Source organism: Prionailurus bengalensis, chromosome D2 (genome assembly GCF_016509475.1).
Source record: "Prionailurus bengalensis isolate Pbe53 chromosome D2, Fcat_Pben_1.1_paternal_pri, whole genome shotgun sequence".
In the NCBI taxonomy this organism is placed as follows: domain Eukaryota; kingdom Metazoa; phylum Chordata; class Mammalia; order Carnivora; family Felidae; genus Prionailurus; species Prionailurus bengalensis.
In genome coordinates, this window is record NC_057351.1 from 67,136,240 (window position 1) to 67,158,932 (window position 22,693).

Below are 22,693 nucleotides of genomic sequence, written 5' to 3' on the forward strand. Positions count from 1 at the left end.
GCCTAGTTACTTATATGAATTGAATGTTCTATGTTAAAAATGTTGGGAAAGTTGAATATAATACTACTAACCTGTCATTTATCAGGTATAAACTTTGTACAAGATACTTTGTTTTCTGTGACTTAAATGAATTATCTCATTTAATACTCTTAACATGGAGAGGATGTGGTTTTTCTCCCGTTTCATAGATGTGAAAACTGAGGCACAGAGGGATTAACTAATCATTTATGAATAGTAAAGGCAAGATTTGAATGCATACAGTGACTCTGGAGCCCAGTTCTTAATCCACTACTTGGTCCTGCTTTGCAGTTTATATTGTACCAGTGAATCAGAACCATAAAAGTTATCGACACGTGATGGTTCTAGAGTTTCATGAATTACTGCACAGTTATGCTTAGGCAAAATCTTGAAGAGTGAGAAATGGATTGTCCTATATTTTTCAACATTTTGCTTCAGATTTGGTTTAGTTTTAGAGTACTGATCACCAGATATTCTGTAGATACTCACAATTGGTTCATCCTCTCATATAAATCAGTAACATTCACTGTGGAAGTGCCTAGACATCAAAGTGTTTTTCCCTAGCTTATAAGATTTCTTATCTCCTAGTAAAAGAACATAATTAAACTCCTAAGTTTCCCAGAATTGATTTTATTGGTGGAGACTGATGGCCAGCCATTATTGATCTTGATGAATATTCGTCTTCTTTAAAGGATATGATAAGGGATAAAGGAGAAAAATTATATAAGGCTTTTCCATCCCTGTAGTTCTATTATGGATTACTACCAGATTACCCTCTGTGTAAAATGCTGGTCAGGGGATTGGCCTTTCCTGGCAGCCAAAAATAGAAAAGCGAAGTCTGGAAAACTAAATCTGAAGAGATTCCTTGAGTCCTTTTTGGTGACTTAGCCATCATCAGCTGATGAAACTTTAGTGCAGGCAACAGTTCTAAACGTGAGTTAATAAGAGATCAGACTCTGATTAAGAGATTAAGAAAACTTAAATAGCCATCTAGGTGAGTATTCATGCAAATAGTAATCACATCTTTTGAGTGCTGATCATGAGCCTTTTTCTAACTAGTATGAGACATACAGTAATTGACCACTAAATACTGCTTAGTGAAATTCTTTAAAATATTGGCAGTGTGTGCTCCCTCTCCTTGAGTCAATAAACAATAAACAGTTACCAAAAACCTACCATATTTCCTTAACACAAAGCCTCATTCTAGAAAATTTTTTATTTTTTAGTGGTTGAGAGCAGAGGACTCTTCTAAAGTTAGTAGTGGAACACCTATCAAAATTGAAGATCCAAATCAATTTGTTCCTTTAAACACAAACCCGAATGAGGTACTAGAAAAGAGAAATAAGGTAAGATGTAGTCATCTGTGGCCAAGGGAGTCATTTTTATACTGTTTTATGTGATTAAATCTGATTAATACCAAGCTTAGGGGGTACGAATACAGAAGAATTTGAAATGCAGTATAATTTTTTATGAGTGCATTTATTTTGAGAGAGAGAGGGAAAACGTGCACGTGCAAGTGAGGGAGAGGCAAAGAGGAGGGAGATAGAGAATCCCAAGCAGGCGCCACACTGTCAGCACAGAGCTCAACGTGGGGCTCAGTCTCACAAACCTTTTGCAAGATCATGACCTGAGCTGAAATTAAGAGTCAGACGCTCAACCAGCTGAGCCACCAGACGTCCTGAAACTCAGTATAATGTTACCCTGTATTGAACACCTCCAGCTCTGTGCTAGTCACTGGCAAGTGGGCTCCATGGGGAAGAGGTAGTACACATACTGCTGCTTTATCAGTGAAAGTGAGCCCTAGTGTTAGTGGAAAAGGTAGTTCTCCAACCACGTAAGACAATAGGAAATCATACATTAGGAAGAGTGGAGGAGATGAGTGTGAGTTGTTGGGATGGTAGGAGAGGGCTTTGTGGAGGCAGGAAGAAAGAGGCTCTAGGTGGTCAAAGAGCAAGCCTGTGGGAAAAGAGAGTAAAAGAGTAAAAATCATCTGTCTGCATAGTTGCCCCCAAGAACTCGTTACTGTGTTTTGATTCAGATTCGAGAACAAAACCGGTATGACTTGAAAACAGCTGGACCACAGTCCCAGTTGCTTGCTGGAATTGTTGTGGACAAGCCCCCTTCTGTAAGTCCATGAAGCCACATGCTCTTGGGTTTTCATCTACCACACTAATTTCTTTGCTTTTTAAATATGAGTATTTATTTTTACTAATGTTAATATAAGCGCAAGTTAAAGAGTCAAGTAATTGCAACGCTTAAAATGTCACGTCAGCTCCCAATTTCCAGGGGCAAGGACTTTCTTCTAGCATTTACCTTCATGTTTCTAAAGAGCTTCTTTGTTCTGCTTTTTCTTCGCCTATCAATTTTAGACCTCAACTGACTTTGAGTCTATGTCATCAACTCCAAGAAGTACCATTATTTTGTAGATCCCTAAAAGAGAAAAAACCCTGACAATTATAATTGTAGGAAGCCATCAATTATTGGATGAGTTCAGATTTCAGAGATGAGAAAATGTTGGGGAAAGATTGTATTACAATTTCTTTGTTAAATCAGCTTTCGGTGTTTATGTTATTAGTGTTTACTGCTCAGCCAGGTAGTATCCCATGATTACATTTCCTTTCTTATACCACTTTTCTCCCCCTAGAGTTAATAATTGCCTCCGTTTTTCATTGGCTTAGTGTTTTGGGTACATTGGCTTAAAAGTTTGGGAAGAACTATAAAGTCCTTCTTAATATTACTTTACAAAGGTTCAAGGGTAACAGCTAATCTCTCATTGCTCTGTCATTCCAGCCCAGATCTGGACTGGCGGTTTTCAGGCCAGCTGCACAGGCTCATCCTGGGGATTCTTCTGCCTCTTGCCTCTGTACTATCTCCTCTTTCCTGCCTTGAGTCTTCCAGTTTCTTGATTTCCCCCTCTATCATTGAGCATATCCTCTAATAGCTTTCTGAGAAAGGACACATAGGAGGTAACAGCCTGAAATCCTGTATTCTACCTTGAAATGTTTAAATAATAGACATAGAATTCTAGTTTAGAAATCATTTACCTCACAAATATGGAAAACATCACTCTGTTGTCCCCTGTTACTGATGAGAAGGAAGAGAGCACTGTGATTCATGTAACTTTCTTTAGGGCTCTTTTTTATTCTTTTACACCTTTTCTGCATTCCTGCTGTTCTGAAATTTTATAATGCTGTGCTTTGTAGTAGGTTTCTTTTTTTTTTATTTTTTATTTATTTTTTGAGAGAGACAGAGTGTAAGCAGGAAAGGGGCAGAGATAGAGGGAGACACAAAATCTGAAGCAGGCTCCAGGCTCTGAGCTGTCAGCACAGGGCTCGAACTCACGAACCGTGAGATCATGACTTGGGCTGAAGTCAGGCACTTAACCGACTGAGCCACCCAGGAGCCCCTGTAGTAGGTTTCTTTTAGTCTTTCTTTGTATTTCTCTGCATTTAGTAACCCTTTTCAATCTGCCAAGTCCTATTCTTCAGTTCTGGGCATTTTTTTTTTAATTTTTATTTATTTATTTATTTATTTATTTATTCATTCGTTCACTCATTCATTCATTTATTTTAGAGAGACAGAGGGAGCAGGGGAGGGGCAGAGAGAGAATCCCAAGCAAGCTTCTCACTGTCAGCCCCGACTAGGGCTTGAACTCACAGACCATGAGATCATGACCTGAGCTGAAACCAAAGTCGGACGCTTAACCGACTGAGCCACCCACATGCCCCTCTGGGCATTTTTTAAATGTATTTCTTCAATAATTTTTTCCCTCCCAATTTCTTTTTCTGTCAGGGTATGCTGTTTCTCACTTTCCATTTCTTTGTCTTTTTATCCTACTTTCTGGGAGATTTGTTCGACTTTATTTTCTAATGCTTCTATTTAATTTTCTATTTTGATATATTTTTAAAAATTGTTTAAGACTCCTTATTCCCTGAATGTTTGTTTTTTAAATAACATCCTAGTCTTTCATGGATACAGTATTTTCTCTCATTGCTCTGAGGGAATCGATTTTAAATTTTCTTCAGCTGCTTTTATTGTCCTTGTTTCTTCTGAGTTCTCTCTTGTTCTGGTCTCTCACTTCCATGGTGGAAGCTTTCCTCAGGTAATACCCGGTAATACCTGGTAGTCTGTTTATATTTAAGAATGGACACTGAAAAGCCAGTCCGATGCTCCGGGTGTGGGCAGAGCTTGGCAATCGGTGAGCTTCACTGTAGGCTGATGGGTCGTCTCTCTGGGGAGTCTCCAAATGTCAATATCTGTAGTTCTTTTATCTGAGGCCGTTTAATTTATCTGGAGAATTCTTCAGTCTCCAGCCTGTCTCCCACTATCATCCTGGGAGCCCTCAGCTCTGTTTTGTGCCCTCTTAACCAGTTCTGAAGAATAAGCTTCCGATCTGTCGATGTTTTTCTTTGCAAGACCATGCAATTTGAAGATGACGATCAGGCCCCACCAGCTCCTCCCAACCCCTTCAGTCATCTCACAGAAGGCGAGCTTGAAGAGTATAAGAAGACAATCGAGCGTAAACAGCAAGGCCTGGAAGGTTCGTTCATTTTTAGATTAAGCCTGATAACCATGCTACCAACAGCAGAACACCTTGAGTTGGATGATAGAAGGCAGTCAGTGTTGTTGTTTTTTTTAAATGTTCCTTTGACAATCGATTGTTCCCTGTCCTCTCTCCCAGACCTTACTGAGTGTAGGTGGAGCTAAAATGCGAAGAGCCACTGTAGTTCACGTATGTCAACATGTAGAGAAAAGTTTTTCTCAGAAAGCAATCTGATCACTAGCAAAAAGTCTTCCATAGTAAAATGAAATCCACAGATAAGTAAAGTATTACTTTACTAAAATAAATACAGATACAGTAATAGATTTAAACATGACAGAGTATGTATATTATGTGGCTTTTATGCTTTTTGGGTGCCACAAAGTGCCAATATATAATCTTGAAATCAAAACATAAAGAAAACTGCCAGAATTTTGATGTGACTTTCTTTAATTAAGTACATGGGCACTCTAGTGAGGTTGAGTTTTTCTGACTTCAGAACCCTAAGTAAGGATTCTGTTTAAAAATTGTTAATGAAACCCCAGCTAATTAAATACTAACTCCCTTTTTCTCAAGAATAAGAAATTCTTTATAGCAGGGGTTCTTGATTTTGCATCTTTGGATAAGCTCCAAACAGTTCATGAACCATCTGAAAAATGAGTGCTTAATTTTGTACGATACACATTTGGGGAAAGAGGGCATTCAGGGTAAGGGACAAGAAATCTGTGACCCCACAAGAGGGCAAGAGCCTCTGCTTTAGAGCATCCACAACATACAGTGGAAATTTTTTCCCAAAGCAGAACAGAACCAATGGTTAAAAATGTTTGTCCACATTAGCTATCATGTGGAAAGAATTGACATCTGGATCATCCCGGGAACAGTTTTTATCAGTGTGTTAGTGCCTTTGTCACAAAGGGAGTCATCCTGACGACATTAAATATTCTAAGTGATATTATTGGATTTGTTTATTCTAACCTAAGGTTAGAGACTTTCTCTATTTTTCTATTTTGTAAAATGTCCCTCTTTAATCTCTTATTTTTTGAAAGCCTAAAGATGCCAGGTAACAAATATTGCACTCTAGAACCATCAGCTTCTATTTTTTTTTTTTTAATAAATAGTTTCTTCCACATTCATTATGGCTTTCTGAATTAGCTCACTAATACTGCTCTGACAGAAATCACTAATTGGATATTGTTTGAAAATTTGGAGGCATTCTGCCTCATGAACGCAGCATCATTGGTGAGGCGTCCTAATTCTTTTCACCCGGCTGCTCAATATATTTTGGTTTTCTAACACTCTAGCAAAAGCTAAATGCTTACGTATTATTTGCCTGGGCTGCCCGTAGCCATGCTTCCTTACTAAGCACGTATGTAAAGTTACTGTTAGCAGAGTCAGAAGTGTTCGCACATTCACCTCCTCTTAATGCGCAGTTATCGATCCGTGGGGTAGCCGTTAGTATACTTAGCTCACTGCTGAAGAGTTTATCATGTGTCTGCAGGCATTTGACGTATGCACTAACCTTCCCGAAACCTTATGCTTCTTTGTTTTGCATGGCTTTTAACTAAACTCTCGTCCAACAGATGCTGAGCAGGAATTACTCTCAGATGACGCTTCATCTGTTTCACAAATTCAGTCTCAAACTCAGTCACCGCAAAATATCCCTGAAAAATTAGAAGGTATTCACTGTAACTTCCCATAGCGTTCACTGAGTTAGTCTTAAGAGTTTGTCCTCTGTCGTTTGTCTTCACGTAAGGAAATTGAACACCCGATTGCAATGAGTTTGCCATGGATTTTACCTAAAGCTCCCAATAATTTTATATATTTTTTCACCAAGTGGTGTGCTGGTGTTGTTCAGTGTTTATGTTGACTTACCTTAATCTGGATTTTGGCAACTGGTAGTTCTTAAGAATTTGTGAAATTAAAAGTGGTTTGTCCTACATCTTCCAATCAGGAGCATGAAATCTTTCCAGTTTTGATTGCCAAATTCAAGAAAAACACATGTTGTCTTCCTTGTTTATACTGACTTGATTTACAATGCAACTGTCAGATCATCAAACCAGACTTATCTAGCCTCCATGCTTTGGTCTAACAACTTTGACCCCTTCCCCTTTATACTATTTAAGAAAATCTAGCTTCGTGCCAATAGATCCATAGTATGTTAAGGTAATGATTTGTCTTTACTGAAACTTAAGTAATGCCTTAGTACGTTGCTACATAAATCAGTTCAGTTTTGTAAAATAAAGCCAAGATGTTAACTATGTAAAATAACCAAAAAAAACAACAACAACCCAACCCTCCCCTTTTGTAGAAAACCATGAGCTATTTTCCAAGAGCTTCATCTCCATGGAGGTGCCCGTCATGGTGGTGAATGGCAAGGATGATATGCATGAGGTTGAAGATGAGCTTGCGAAGCGAGTGAGTAGATTAACCACAAGCACGACCATAGAGAACATCGAGATTACCATTAAGTCTCCAGAAAAAATTGAAGAAGTCCTGTCACCTGAAGGCTCCCCTTCAAAATCGCCATCCAAGAAAAAGAAGAAATTCCGTACTCCTTCTTTTCTGAAAAAGAACAAAAAAAAGGAGAAAGTTGAAGCCTAACTTAACTCTTTTTATAATTATGATTATTACAATGTGACATTGCACATTTAAATACCACACTTAAGTTGATAATTAATATGCAGTGGTAGAGAAGACTGGGGGTATGTAGCAAACTGGACTTTAAGAACTGGAAAGGGATTTTACTAAAAGAAAAACATATTATGAAAAGAACTTCAAATTCATCTCTCATTTTGTATGTCCAAAAAAGGTTTTGAATTTTTGAATAATTGCTGGTTTTAGTTAGCTCTGCCCTCATGAAGTATTACTATAATTCACCGCAAACAGATATCTGTCTGAATTACTTCAGGCCTTCTCCATAGTATCTGTTGGAAATGAAATACCAGTGCACAAGTGAGAGAATTTTTATTTCTCAACACCTGCTTCACTGGGTAATCAGATTATAATTTTTTACCACGATTATTGACTGTACCTTTTGGGTTCCCATTGTTTCAGTGGGCATTAACAGAACGCTTTAAAAGCTTCTAAGAATCTATAGCATTAGTATACACTGGCACAGAATTTTTTTAAAAAAAAATTTAAGAAAAGATTCATCTGGAATTTTATTCATAGTATAAAACTTCCTCACCTGAAGTAACTTTCTTTGCCAAAAAAAAAAAGAAATCATTTTAGTAAACTATAATTTTTGAAAACTTCCTTTTTTATTAGTTGAGAAAGCCCCTTATTTTTCAACAAAGGGGATTTTGTACACGTACATGGGTTATTTAGTTTAACTCTGGCAAAAACGATTTTTGTATGTTGAGATGTTTGTATACCATTCAATATAAAAGCATCATAAGCATATTAGCCAATCATATAACAGTAGAGCATATTTGAAGCTGCTTCGTACTAAGTATGCTTAAATCTAATTCAAGAATCCAGGCACTTGGTATCTAAAGGAGATTAAAGCATTTCAAGGTATAACTAGATTCACATTTGAACCTTATAATGTATTTTTCTCTTAGTATTGCTAATGAATGAAGATGGTCTCATGAGGGAAACAAATGAAAAGGAAGAGAGAAAGTGAAAAATGAAGGGAACAAAAGTGGTGTCATGCCAAGAATTCTAGTTTGATGAAGACCCACAGTCACGATAGGATTTGAAGCATAGGTTTATTTGGAACATGTCCCAGATTTCTAAAATTCTGCTTCTCTGCCAAAATCATCGTGTCTCTTGGTTTCCTTTTAACTTCTGTATCTTTAGAAGCAGCACTAGAAGAAATCAGTGGGTCTGATCCCCCAACGAGAAAACCTACCACTTCTTGATTTTTGCAAAATTTTCTCACCTTATTTCAGTTAACTTTCTTTCTAATGTAAATACAAATTTAAACCTAGACTTAATATAGTTTTCTCCCCTTCACCGAAGTGATGTCACAAATCAATGTAAAATCGATGATCCGAAATGGTCGGTGGGTGAAAATAATCCAAAGTGTTTCTGGAGGATGAGTTGGCGTGTCAAAATCACATTACACATGACAGTGCGTTCTGGAGCAGCTGGTTCTGTTTGGCCGTATGTGTACGATGATGCAAAGCTGAAACGGAGCCTGGAAATTTCATTCTGGATCTCACTAACTACTGGAATCAGTGTTTTAATCTCTTAGCAGAAACTTTCAGTTGCTTACTTCTGTATTTGAGGATTTTTTTTTATGTTCTACATCATTTATGTTGTATTACAACGTATGTAGAAACAGTAACCTGTGAACTATGCTTTTCCATAACTTTTTAAATATATATATATCTTAAATGAATGCAATGCGCATAAATATTTTTTAAACGCAACAGTGAACTATTTGCACCTTTTGCTAATGCCTCTATTTACTTGCTTTGGCATAAAGAATGAGCCAATGAACCTCTGTGTCCTGTGGAAAATGTATAAATGTTATCTGATATTGCTCTTAGATGTAATGCTAATTAATGTTAAATCACAAATAAACAGTATTTTAAATAGATGGATTTGGCATCATGACCTTTTAATTCAGGGGTGGTTGCTTAGCCTGAATTCCTTTGTGGAATGTGGAATTTATTTTTACTATGGTGAGATTGTGAGTAGGACTGTTGCTTCTGAATAAGTGATGTCCTGGTAAATTTATTTTCAGATTAGTTTAAAATTCGCTATCTAAAAATGTTTCTTATGTCAGCTCTCATGGTAGAAGAAATGTTCCCCAAGTGACCTATATTTTGTCTCAGTAGTGTAAGGTGACCTTAACTGTGTCTCTGGGATCTAAAGACCTTTGAAGGACTTAGGTCTGATTCTGTCTCAGTTCTCCTGTTCAGATTTGTGGACAATAGAATAGAAAATGTTGCAGAACATATGCTGAGTTTATACATTACCCTTCTCTTTGCCTTTTATTTATGCAACAATGTGACAGTAAAACAAAAAACAGAAAATAGGTTATAATTCCAGCACATTAACATTCAAAATAAAATAAAGCTATTCCCTTCCAGCTCTTGATGATCTATAAATAGATGGGTCTCCTATATATTGGTTATCACGGTGTGAATGTGGGTTTTTTCCTACTTAGTATAATTCATCCTAGAAGATTTCCAAACCCAGTCCTTCACATGAACGACTTCTTGTGATTTTTTTTTCCACTTTGTCCTAAAAATAGAGTGCAAGAAGGGAAATCATGTTAATTGAGGGTTCTGGTTAATTGAAGTTTTTACTATAATTACCCATTATAAAAATGAAGGGTTTGGGCAGAGAAGAATAGATTCATAGTCTTGGGCATATTTAATTATTACCTTGGCTTGTAAATAACCCTGTGGTGAAAAATTGCTGCTTTAGAAAGATGCACATTTCAAAATTCCCTTCCATAAAGCAACAAAGACGATTAACTCTAGTTACATTTGAGAATTGATTTAGGATGAGAGGTGTGCTGCCTGTGCCTTGTCCTCTAGTGCTTAGTATTTTCATTCAGCATGGAGTAAATACAAAGGTAAAAAGCGCATAAAGGCAAGCTGGTTATTTTTTAAACTCAAGGGTGATACATACGCATCCAGTTGCTATCTTGACCAAACCAAGATTTTTAAGAGAACAGTCTTCTTTTTGGCCACTAGAGGGTGTAATAGACCTAACAATCCACTGTTTCTAGTCCTTTGAGTTTTAACTTCCCTCGCTTTAGTCTGTAGGCACCATGTTTGTTGTGAAATACCCAGAACTTAGAAGAGGAGACGTTTCCTTTGTTGCTTATCATTCTCCTCACTAGACTATTCTCAACGTTTTGTCATAGCAAGTCCCATTTCACCAATAAAAACACCACCAGCAAGGACTCTAATGCCTGTGGTGAACACGACGAAACAATTTTTGAAGTGATGTCTCAGAAACCATGGTAGAAAATTACTCTTCATGCCCGTGAGTGGAGATAAAATGCTTCCTTCAATAATTGGCATGTTTTGACTGGGGAGGTAATTGATAACATCTCTCTTTTTTAATGCCTTCTGTTATCAAAAATTATGCTAAGTGCTTTTTGTGTACTATCTAATTTGGCTTTCCCAACATCCAACCAAGTAGATGTTATTTTCATTTTGTAGATAATGAGACTAAAGCTTACAGAAAATGAAAAGGAGGTGCTAGCATTTATTTCACCCATAAAAATTCAGATTTCTAAAATTAGTGACAGATGTGTGCCAGACCCAATGTGGCTCCAGGGTACATTTTTTGTGAGGTTTTTTTAGTTGGGATTGTAAGTCCATCCATTGTGAATTCATGTTTTGATAGAAGATGGGGTATAGATTTGGGATAAAATGTTAACTTTTGATTTGGGAGACTTTTCTCTTTTTTCAACAAATCACCTCAAGAATGAAGAAATTGATGAATACCAGCAAAGCAGGAATGGCCTATGGTGATATTATCCTTTAGGCTAAGAACCAGCCCTAACACCTTCACCATGACTCCTGGAAGACCAGGTATCTCTATATCTTTGATTAAGATACAAGAGGCTTTATTTATTTTCCTTTTTGATTTTCAGTGTTGGGGACAAGGAGAGACATTCCAAGGAAAATGTCATTTTAAAAACTTTCAGACTGCTTAATCTAGTTATGGAAGTAGTTTTATTTTAAAAAAAAAGTTAACATTTTATTTTTTTTAATTTTTTTTTTTTACATTTTATTCATTTTTTTTTAATTTTTGTAAACGTTTATTTTTGAGACAGAGACAGAGCATGAATGGGGGAGGGTCAGAGAGAGGGAGACACAGAATCCGAAACAGGCTCCAGGCTCCGAGCTGTCAGCACAGAGCCCGATGCGGGACTCGAACTCACGGACCGTGAGATCGTGACCTGAGCTGAAGTTGGACACTTAACCAACTGAGCCACCCAGGCACCCCAACATTTATTCATTTTTGAGAGACAGAGCACAAGCAGGAGAGAGGCAGAGAGAAAGACACACACAGAATCTGAAGTAGGCTCCAGGCTCTGAGCTGTCAGCACAGAGCCTGACACGGGGCTCAAACTCACAAACCATGAGATATTGACCTGAGCCGAAGTCGAACACACAACCGACTGAGCCACCCAGGTACCCCTAATTTATTTTTTAAGTAAGCTCTAGGCCCAGTGTGGGGCTTGAACTCTCAACCCTGAGATCAAGAGTCACGTGCTCCATCAACTGAGCCAGCCAGGCACCCCTAGTTCTAGAAGTAGCTTCGAAGTCTACATTAATTTGCATACAACTTTATTTAAATGAATATATTTGAAGACGATCTTTTGTGGGGAAAAATCTAGTGTACATGCTGGCGATCAGAACAAGGATAAGCCTTTTGGGGAAGTTCTGATAGAAAAAACTTGCAAGTTCATTGGTTTTCAAAGGGATTTCATTTCTAAGAGATGATCATCAGAGGGCAATCCTGGGTCTAAATTTATTTTTAATTCATTGCGGGAACTTTTCTTCAAAATATCTTTGAACCTCCATTGGGGACTTGATTCTGATTATGGATTGCTGGGTACCATTTAAGGCTGAGGAAGATTTATAGGTACCAGATTACTCCATTCCTTCAGCCTGGTTTTCTTGCTCTGACTTAAGAAGAATCCGTCCTCAGAGAAGCTGTGCTCGCCTAACATAAAGCTCAGAGGCCGCTAAGCCAGGATTTAAGCAAAGGGCTTCAAGTCTGTATCTCCCGCTCTTCTGCTGTACCATAATTTCCCCTAGAAGCTCATCAGATCATAACCTGGGAACACATACACATTCTAGAGTGCCCTGCAAATTAATGCTTAAAATGTTACTATGGAAATCATTGAGAGAAATATATTGCAGGACTGAGCCTGTATATTATGTAATCAATAATTGTTTTCCTTAAAGTTTCAAGTCTGTAAGATGTCTATGAGAGTTTTATGCATTTTCCCAAGTTAATCAAAATGCTGTTTTTACTGCTGCAACCTGAAATATTATAAATGTCATTTATACCTTACGTGACAAACTCTGGTACCTTTTGATATTACTTCATAGCAAAAACGTTATGTATTTTATCCAGCAAGAAGATAAATGGATACATAGCCAACCCATAGTTATTTTTAAGACCTGTATCATTTCTGTTGGGTAAGTCTTGATACTGAAGCAATGGTGAACGTTCTTGATTAAGCTAGCTTTTGTTTTATTCCTACACAAACAGCTTTAGGATCTGTCATCCTCCAGGGCCAGCTTTGACCTTGCTTACAATAGTAAAAACAAACACACACACCAAAAAACCCTCATTTTCAGTCCCAGGTAACCCCCATCACTCGCCAGAATACTAGTTCTTTGCTAAACTCCATACCTTAGAATCAATAGCATTGATTGTATTAATCTAATTCGGTAAAAGGCAAAAGAGGAAGCAGAGTGGTAGTATTAATCTAGCTAGGAGGTGCACTGATAAATACGAAGTTTCTACAGAATGATTCCAAAGCTTTTTAGCTCTGCTTTCAAAATGACAACCAGTATGCGGTACAAAATCTTGTCTAAAATCTTGTAGACAGGATTGTGTCCTCACTGTTTGTCTACTTGTAGAACAGACTGCCCCTCAAAAAGCCAGGAAATTTAAGAGCCCTGGGGACAGACCAATTTGGAGTATCATTTAGTTGGACTTCTCAGACCAGTGTCCCTTCAGGTTGATATTTAGCCTGGAGGTTTTTCAAGAAAAGCTTGGATCTCCCACAGCAGTCATATTCTCACGGATGGGTTGGAAACGAGAAAGTGGTATGGTTATAAAATTCAGGAGTTGAGAGGTAGACAGTTTTGTGGAGTTCCCCCTGGTACACTTGGCCTCAAGTACCTTTCCTGGGTTTAAAAAAGGTTGGCAGTGACTGTCCCAGCCCACGCCTGGGGCTGCAGTGCTGCTAGACCCTCTTCAAGGATTTGCCAGTCTGGTGTCTGTCCTTGATGTAAGAGCATTTTCTCTCACAGGCAGGATCTAAACTAATCGGTTTTCCCAAAAGCAATAGGTTCTGAGCGGGAGCTGTGGAGGAAGTCGTTGTTGCGTTCTATAACTCACCCTTTCCTGTTGAGTAATGCTCCAGGGGCTGGATTTCAGTGGTGGCCGGCTTCATAGACTTTGACTTCGGAATAGGTGACCGCTCGGTTTGAGGAGCGAGCCGGCAGATACGGCCAGCTTAATGGCGGGCACAGGCCTACTCTTCCGGGGGTGTTTACTAGGCTCACTGGTTAAGGTTAACGATTACCTCCTACCCAATTTCTAGTTTAGAAGTGTTGGCTGCAATCATTTCAACTTAAATGAAGGTAATCTAGGGCTATTAAGACCACCAAAAACGTTTTCCAAAATGTTAGCTGCTGGCCCACGGGGGCGAGGGGAGGCTTCCACAGCCCTCGATGTTTGGCTCTGTTTGGCCTTTTAAAATACTTTGTTGTGTGGTAATTGAGACTCTTCGTTTTTAAAATATCTTTTACAGGAAATGATTTTGTATCGGTATGGTCTCATGTCTCCGCTTTGACCTTTAGGTTAATGTTGGGCAAGACTACATGCTCGTGCACTCGCTAAAGTCAGGCTGAGCGTGGCTCAATTAACTGCACAGGAACAGGGCAGGCTGGGTGGGGCGAGCTCTGGAATCCTACCCCACTCACCGAGCAAAGTCAGGCCTGGGGAGAACGGCTCGGGCCGAGGCCCAGGAAGTCCAGGCCAGCAGGTGAAACACGGACCCCGGGCGACATGGCAGTCGACCAAAAGCACGGTCCGATAAAGTGGTCTTCGTCGGGGAAGTGTACGTCCCAGTCAGGAATCCGGAGCAGGAAAGCGGGACTGCAAGTCTCCTAGCATGCTGCCGGAGCCCCAGCCACAGGCTGCAAGAGCAGCCCTTCCTCTGCTTCCTGTGGGGCAATGGCAGGATCTCCAGCTTAAGGGGCCCGGGGATAGTTCCTCAGGACAGGAACTCAGATGGAAGGAGAATGACAGATGGAGATCCTGTTGTCAGACCCGAGGCACACGATACCACTCAGAATTCCAGGAGCAAGGCTGTGCTGGAGCCTAGACACAAGGTCATGACTGGCCCAGAGACAGGCGTGGCTTAATGCTGAGTGAGTCCCCAGAGCCCCGGAGCTAGAGCCGCCTTAGTTCCTCCTGCCTCATCGGGACTGGTCCTGGAGGCCACAGCCAGGGGAGGGGGGCCAGGGGCTCCAGCTGCGGAGGGAGAGCTGTGCTGCAGAGACCGGAAGGGGCCTGGCCCGACTGTCCCAGCGGAGGCAGCCCCCTGTGACAGCAGACAGCCATGTAAGAGTGCTGCAGGGCAGGGGGAGCGTCTTGTTACTATTTCACACCAGAACCTACCTGGGAGGGCTAGCAACGGCCAACGAGCTACCAAAACGCTAGCTGTGAATCCGGCCCGATGTTCCTCGTGAACTCACTTGCCTTATCTGAAGGTACGGTGTCACCACAAAAATTAGCTCTGGCGACGACTCTGGCCCCCTACCGGGAGTCACCACAAGATGCTCCCCACGAGTACCGACTGGGTTGAAGAGAATGAGTGGTGTCTCCCTCCTCCTGGAATACGTGAGGCTGTGCGTTTAGCCAAACAGCTTTGATTCCACCAGGTACATCCTCCATGAGGCTGGCGGTGGTCATCGCCTTTTGCCGTGACTCGGAAGGCCTCTCTGATTCCTCTTGCCGCACTTGCCCAAATTATGACCTCTCTGTTCACTCCTCCAGCCTGCTGCTAGAGAGAGAATGGCTTCCTTGGGCCCTCTCCCGTAGGAGCTCAGACCTGTCATCAGTGTCTGCTTGAATCACTCAGCCCTCTAAGCCAGCAGTGGTCCACAGAACCCCCGCTCCTCCTCCCCGGTAAGCAGACCCTCTCTCCACCTGTCTTCCTAACCCACACACCTGGAAGAGGGCTTGCACCCTCTCAGGTCCCTTCCTGGCTCTCCTGGCATCCTCCGCCACCTGAAGGAGGATGTTTCATCAGAACGACTTTCTTCCTTTACGAACTCCAGTAGTACTTTGGGATCATACTTCTCCCAGCCTGTCTTAAATTAACATTATCGATTATGTATCTGTCTCCTCTAGCAGCTCGGGCGCTCTGGGAGCACAGAGACTGTACCTTGCCCATCCTTTTGTCCTCCGCCGTGCCTGGCCAAAAATAGAATCTGCATTTCTGTGGCTCACAATAGACAGCACGGTTCACGTTGATGACACGGTGAATGATACGTGTTTAGCAAAAAGATGCTCTCGTATATACGAAATCGTGAAAGTCGGGAAGTGGCTTAGGATAAAAGTCCTGGTTGACGTGATTAGTCTGACCTGTAAGGCAAATCATTGCCACGGTTTATCAAGTGCCTACCCTGTGTAGGCATTGTATTACGTGTTTGAATTACATTATCTCGTTTCATCCACCGATCTGCACCGTAGGGTTAATGCCACTGAAGGGAACCCAAGGTTTAGACAGCAGCGGAGTAACTTCTCTTACATGGGCACCCAGGAGGTGGCAGATCTGGGATTCAGACTCCAAGTCTGTTTCTTACTGTCATGCCAGGTTATTCACCAAATGCAGCCTTCTTCTCAGCTAGTAGGAAAATCAAGTGTTAGAGCTTGTAGCAATGTCAGAGAAGCCTCCCCCAACCTGTGTCTCTCAGGGTAAAGTGGCCTCCGGGTGAGGCAGAGTTTGCCCCCCTGGCAAATTGCCTGAGCAGCCCGGCAGGCGTTCACTAATCCAGGGTGGGGAGGGGCTTCCTGTGCAAGTGCACAATGAGGTTTTGGTTAGGAACCCAAGGACAACTTGGGGAATCCACAAAGAGTGTTGATTGGTCTTTGTATTAGCAAACTACTACAGATATGTTTTTAAATGGACAGTGATATCACACCACATCCTGAACCCCAGTGTGGTTTTCCAAGTGGCGTGTTGCCGATAATTATTTATTTAACTGAAGGCTGCTGTCATTGATAGATATCATTGACACATTCTAACTCTGTGGGTTAAATGTAATAGCTAGAATTTACTAAACACCAAGTGCTTAAGATGGATGCATTAATTTATTTTTTTAACATTTTTATTTATTTTTGAGAGAGACAGAGCGTGAGCGGGGGAGAGGCGGAGAGAGAGGGAGACAGAATCTGAAGCAGGCTCCAGGCTCTGAGCTATCAGCACAGAGCCTGACACGGGGCCCGAACCCACGAACCATGAGACCATGACCCGCGCCGAAGTCGGATGTTTAACCTACTGAGCCACCCAGTCACCCCTGGATGCATTAATTTAATATAACAAACCTCTGAGGTAGATGCTATTATCCCATTTTACCAATAAGAAAACTAAAGTTTAAAGTAGCTGCCTGACGTCACACAATTAGTGGCAAACCTTAGGTTCTAACCGACATAATCAAACTTGAGAGCTTATACTTCTATGGTCTTTGATTCCAAAAGATAACTGCTGTCCTGTCATCTTAATTTACGTGAATCTCTGGGGACAGCAGACATCAATTAAATAAACTGACATTGCCCTAGGCTCACGTTTTCTTTCCCTCTCAAGTCATTTTGGTGCTAGAATATGGCATATGACCTGTCACATTGTCTTATTAAACAATTAATACCAATAATACCCTGCAACTTCCACATCCAACATTGTTGTAGCATTCTTTTTCTTTGTCCGACAACAAAGCATGATAGTTTCAAAACTAAGAGTTTATGCCCTGGAGTCCTAGAGATCTGACTTTCATTCCTAGCTCTTCGCTTTTCTATCAAACGGGCGGTTTGGGGCAGTTTTAAAAATTCTTCTTTGGGCGGTTATAAAAATTAAGCAGGATTATAATATACACAAAACTTACCCCAGTATCAGTAAGCCCTGAATTAATGTTAGCTTTGTTGGTGTTACCGCTTTCCCCGCCCCCTCATCTCCTTTATCTGCTGGAAGAAAATGCATATTAGGAAAAAGATTAAACTCTAGCTAGCTTATCCCTTTCACTGTTATCCATTTGAAATGTTGTCATTCTTATACTTTCCAGAATTCTTTGTACAACTGTGACCAGACTTCCAATCTTTGAAAAATGACCGAAGATGACGAGGAATGAGTAGATAGCCCTGTGTAACTTGCCCTTTTCCAGTAAGAAATGGCATTGGGAGGTGGGGTTTGTGCCCTGGAAGGTGATGGATGAGACAATTGACATGGTCGTTCCTCCCAGGCAAGGAAGCTCCAGAGGGGCAACTTCCTTCGAGATCAAGGGGAGCGCCTGGACCTAGGGCAGCTTTCTGGAGAATCCCACAGGACTGGACAGATCACTGTGATACCAAGTCGTGTTCAGGGGAGCAACGGACTTTGGGGCCCTTGTTAACAAGGCCGACCTTTCCTAGCTCTCTCTGCCCCTTGACAGCTGAGTGCCATCACACAGGGTGTGGGCCATCTGTGAGCTTTGTGGCCCTAACTGTCTCATCTTGGCAATCTAGAAAGGTCCTTTATGAAGGGCGCCTGGGTGGCTCAGTGGGTTAAGCATCCAACTTCGGCTCAGGTCATGATCTCACAGTTCGTGAGTTCGAGCCCCACATCGGGCTCTGTGCTGACAGCTCAGAGCCTGGAGCCTGCTTCGGATTCTGTGTCTCCTTCTTTCTCTGCCCCACCCTGCTAGCTCTCTCTCTCTCTCTCTCTCTCTCTCAATAATAAACCTTAAAAATTAAAAAAGAAAGAAAGAAAAACCTGAATATACTCACAATATAATGATTAGTAGTAACGGAGAGGGAATGGGAATGTGTACAAGTAAATGGGAGGAAAACTCCAGCATGTGAAATTCTTTCCATGGTTTGAAAAATTAAAAATACTACGTATTTCATCTTCGTAGGGGAAAGACCAGAAAGAACACAAACAGCCACAGTGGTGGCTTCTCGATGCTGGGATTAAAAGTGCTTTTGGGGGCGCCTGGGTGGCGCAGTCGGTTAAGCGTCCGACTTCAGCCAGGTCACGATCTCGCGGTCCGTGAGTTCGAGCCCCGCGTCAGGCTCTGGGCTGATGGCTCAGAGCCTGGAGCCTGTTTCCGATTCTGTGTCTCCCTCTCTCTCTGCCCCTCCCCCGTTCATGCTCTGTCTCTCTCTGTCCCAAGGATAAATAAACGTTGAAAAAAAAAAAAATTAAAAGTGCTTTTTATCCTCTTGACTCTTTTTTATATTTCCAAAGTTTGAATCATAAACTACTAAAAACTCAGAAAGTCAAACACTATGGTAAATTAAGGGAAATGTGATCTTTAAATCCTATATCAGTATTGAATAATAAAAGGCACAGTACTGAACCACACCTGTAGTGTGCTACTGTTTGTGTAATAAAGGGAGCAAACAGTATATATTATTTCTGGTAAAATATCTCTGGAAAAATAAACCAGAAACCAATCACAGGGGGCTGACCATGGGAAAAGGAACTAGTCTGTGGGGGACAGGGGTGGGACGGAGACTTTTCCTATAAACCTTTTTATACTTTAGTACCTATATAAAAAGCTTGCAAAATACAGTGTACATTTTTTCCAGTCTTTGTGATGCCAAGAGTTTCTGTAAACGGTCAGAAAGCGTCTCAGTGTAAGTGAACTGTGTGTTCCTCTTTTGAAACCTGCTCAGTATGATCTACAGTAGGTAGAGCATCTGTAAGATACCAAGTATCACCATCCATCATACTGTGGTGCTATTTAGCTAAAGGCCCACATGTCAAATGCATATCCTTATTCTGAGCCAAAAGAAAAGAAAAACCAGTTTTTAATAGCCCGTTAGGTTTCCCTTTTCACCTTGGCTTGTAAGAAGACTTAACGCTTTATTTTGTCTTTAACCAGATTTTCTAAGCGAAGGTAATAGACTCTTCCCTATACCCACCCCATTTATTCACTCCCATCTTTCAAATCTTGTTCTGATCGTTTTCCACATACTTAGAGTTGGCCTCTACCTCTCTGCAGTTTCAGAACCTCTTTGGAAGTGAATGGATATGTATTAATCCGTTGCTGTGTAACAAGTCCTTCTAAAATGCAGAGGCTTGAAACAGCAGTTTGCCTTTATTGTATCTCTTGGCTCCTTTGGGTCAGAAATGCAGGAGCATCCTGGCTTGGGGACCTTTCCAGAGGTTGCAGTTAAGATGCCAGCCAGAGCTGCGGTCATCTGAGGGCTTGACTGGGGCTGGAGGGTCTACTGCCAGGATATTGGCAAGCTGGCGTTTGCTGTTGGCGGGACACCTTCCGTCCTCCCTCCATGCGCTGCTTGCTTGTCCTCGTGACAGGGTGGCCCAAAGAGAGACAACCCAAAAGAGGACAAGGCAGAAACGCAATGCCTTTTATGACCTGGCCTCAGAAGTCACACACCTTCACTTCGGCTTTGCCCTCTTCGTCAAAAGCAAGTCACTGGGTCCAGCCAGTCTTTGAGGGGAGGGATGTTAGTTGCCACCTTCTGAAGGAGGGAGCGTCAAAGAATTTGCAGTCATATTTAAAAACAAACACGGTGCGGCGCCTGGGTGGCTCAGTTGTTGAGCACGTGACTCTTGATTTCGGCTCAGGCGGTGGGATCCAGCGCCACAGCAGGTTCTGCGCTGACAGTGCGGAGCCTGCTTGGGATTCTCTCTCTCCCTCTCTCTCTCTCTCTCTGCCCCTCCCCTGCTTGCACTCCCTCTCTTAAAATAAATGCACAGATTTGAAAAACAAACACATGGAATAATAATCAGAATTAGGGCACCTGGGTGGCTCAGCCAGTTGAGCATGTGACTCTTGATTTTGGCTCAGGGCTTGAACTCACCATGAACTCACAGTCATGATCTCACGGTTGGTGAGTTCAAGCCCCATGTCGGGGGAATCCCGCTTGAGATTCTCTGTCTCCCTGTCTCTGTCTCTGTCAATAAATAAATAAATAAACATTTAAAAAAGAATCAACTAATATCAAATTAGTCAAATGAGAAGGTAAAGACCATGAGAAATAAAAGAAAGGAGGTTTTTGGACAGAGGGAACACCCACGGAGCACACCTACTGTCCTACGCTCTGTACTCCGGACTTAGCGTACATTATTGTGTTTAATTTCAACACTTTTGCTAATGTTAATTTTTGAGAGAGAGTGCACAAGCAGGGGAGAGGCGAGGAGAGGTGGGGAGAGGCAGAGAGAGGGAGAGGGACAGAGGATCTGAAGCGGGCTCCGTGCAGACAGCAGAGAGCCGGATGTGGGGCCACTAACCGTGAGATCATGACCTGAGCCAAAGCCGGACGCTCACCCAACTGAGCCACCCAGGCGCCCTTTGTGTTTCATTTCATAAAAACATATTCTCAGTTTTACAGGTGAGGAAAGTGAGAACTCTAAGGCCTCTAACTTGTCCAAGGTCACATAGTGTCAGAGGACCACGTGAAGCACCTGTCAGCCTGAGATCACACCTGTGCCATCACTCTACCTCAGTGGGAAAAGGAACGCTTTCTTGATTATTTGCCCTCTTGACTTACCTAAACCGTGACCATTTTGCCACCGGGGAGAAATATGAGCAATACTCCCGGTTGAATGAATTCTGACAGAGATGTTTAACTCATTTCTAAAGCCTCTGGAATCAAACAGGTGTCAACTCTCCTTCGGAAGCCCCTCCCCTGCCTTTTGCCATTGCCAGTGTTTGCCCAGTGCAGGTAGCGCCATGCCTCTGCTCACCCCTGACTTTGAAAGCCATCCAACTTCTCTTCCCATTATAGCTGGCTGTGACACGGACGCCAGTGAGGTCAATGGAGTAGGGTGACACCGAGCACAGGGTGTGTGAGGACGAGGCCCTCCCTCTCATGGGACTGAGCCAAGTCCAATAGGGTGGAGATTGGACAGCCCATCTGCCCTGGTGCCATGCTGGACTGCACGGGCTTGATAAGGCCAGGGAACCACCCGCCCAACTTAGCGCCCTCTTCCAAATATAGATTTCTCCCAGCACTGCCCTCCCAGCCGTTGACCGTCACATGGGTACCTTCCTCCGAAGGTAGCTGCTGGTCTCTGCCACTGTGAGATGGGACCCGATCCAGGGCAGGACCAGTTCTTTGGGCTGCCAGGTTTTCAGGCCATGGCTGTGGAGAAAGCACTGTGACTTCTTACCTCCCCTGCCCACACTTCCCTTCTCAGCAATGGCCTCTCCATTCCTCTTAGGAAACAAACTTCTCTGATGGATTCTCTGGTCAACACTGTCCTCTCTTCTGAGAACTTATGCCTGGAGAATCACTGGAGCTCTGTGCCATTGCTACTCTCAGCTCCCAAGGCACATTTCCCCGTGCAGAGAATTTTCCTTGAGTTGGAAGTTTGAGGAACCAGCACTGTTTGTCACAACCAGAGCATTATTGTCTTACTCCAGAGCTGGAGTAAGAAGTAGGCCAACTGGGCATTAACCAGGACTCTGGTCTATAGAGGCACTAAAAACCATCCTGATAAGATAAAACATCGACTCCCTGGAATTTCTCTTAGCAGGTATGTTTCAACCATCTGAGATTGAAAAAACACCTGATGAGGTATTTTGGGGTGAGGGAAGTCATCGAGAACTCTTGTATCAATGTGTCTCCAGAGGGGAAGATCTGGTTAACATCAGGGCTTCTTTTTCTGGGTGTGATCTGTGCATTCAAAGACCATTGCTACTCCCACCTCGCCCTGCTTGGTCCTCCACCCTTCTGTCTGTGCTCAGCCTCCTCTTTAAGAGAAGGAGTAAAAATATTGAGAGTTTATCACCTGGAACACCACCAAGGGCTTAACTGGCACAGGCCCCGGGGCTTGTGTGCCCTGGTGGGAGCAGGGTGTGTATGGGGCAAACTGTCCCCTGAGCTGGCCTCCGGGTGGACCAGATTTGCCACTCACTGGGACAGCAGAGGGAGACCTTGGGAGGGACTGGACCCATAGGCCACCTTCCCCTCAGATCTCCTTCTGGCTTAATGGTCTATAATTGAGTTTTCCCTTTCCTCCTAGCTGGAGCTGATCCCTCTCTCGAAAGCCCCTGACAACTGACATTGAACAAAGCAGGGGGAGCTCACAGTCCTGCCAGATGGGCAGCCGTGAGCCAGGACCAGTCGTGTTATGTGCAGGTGAGTGAAGGTCTTGTGGAGTGGCCTTGTGCCCTGACCGTCAGCAGTGTTTCCCTGAGAGTGTGCAGTGTGGGCCCTGGGAGAGGTCAACCTTGAGGT

The 22,693-nt window shown here is 42.3% G+C and overlaps 1 protein-coding gene across 12 annotated transcripts in view; it reads left to right on the forward strand.

Annotated features, from left to right (window-relative positions):
- ADD3 (adducin 3) overlaps positions 1-9,104 on the forward strand; it is a 125,964-nt gene extending 116,860 nt beyond the window's left edge. For 7 of the 12 annotated variants that reach the window (XM_043597472.1, XM_043597474.1, XM_043597473.1 and 4 more), the window contains 5 exons: positions 1,245-1,364; positions 2,057-2,143; positions 4,435-4,558; positions 6,139-6,234; positions 6,867-9,104. In XM_043597472.1, coding sequence (XP_043453407.1) covers positions 1,245-1,364; positions 2,057-2,143; positions 4,435-4,558; positions 6,139-6,234; positions 6,867-7,159 — 720 coding nt within the window. In that variant the 3' untranslated portion in view covers positions 7,160-9,104. The remainder of the gene's footprint in view (positions 1-1,244; positions 1,365-2,056; positions 2,144-4,434; positions 4,559-6,138; positions 6,235-6,866) is intronic. The other 5 variants (XM_043597478.1, XM_043597480.1, XM_043597479.1 and 2 more) reach the window with 1 other exon arrangement.
- The last annotated feature ends 13,589 nt before the right edge of the window (positions 9,105-22,693 follow it).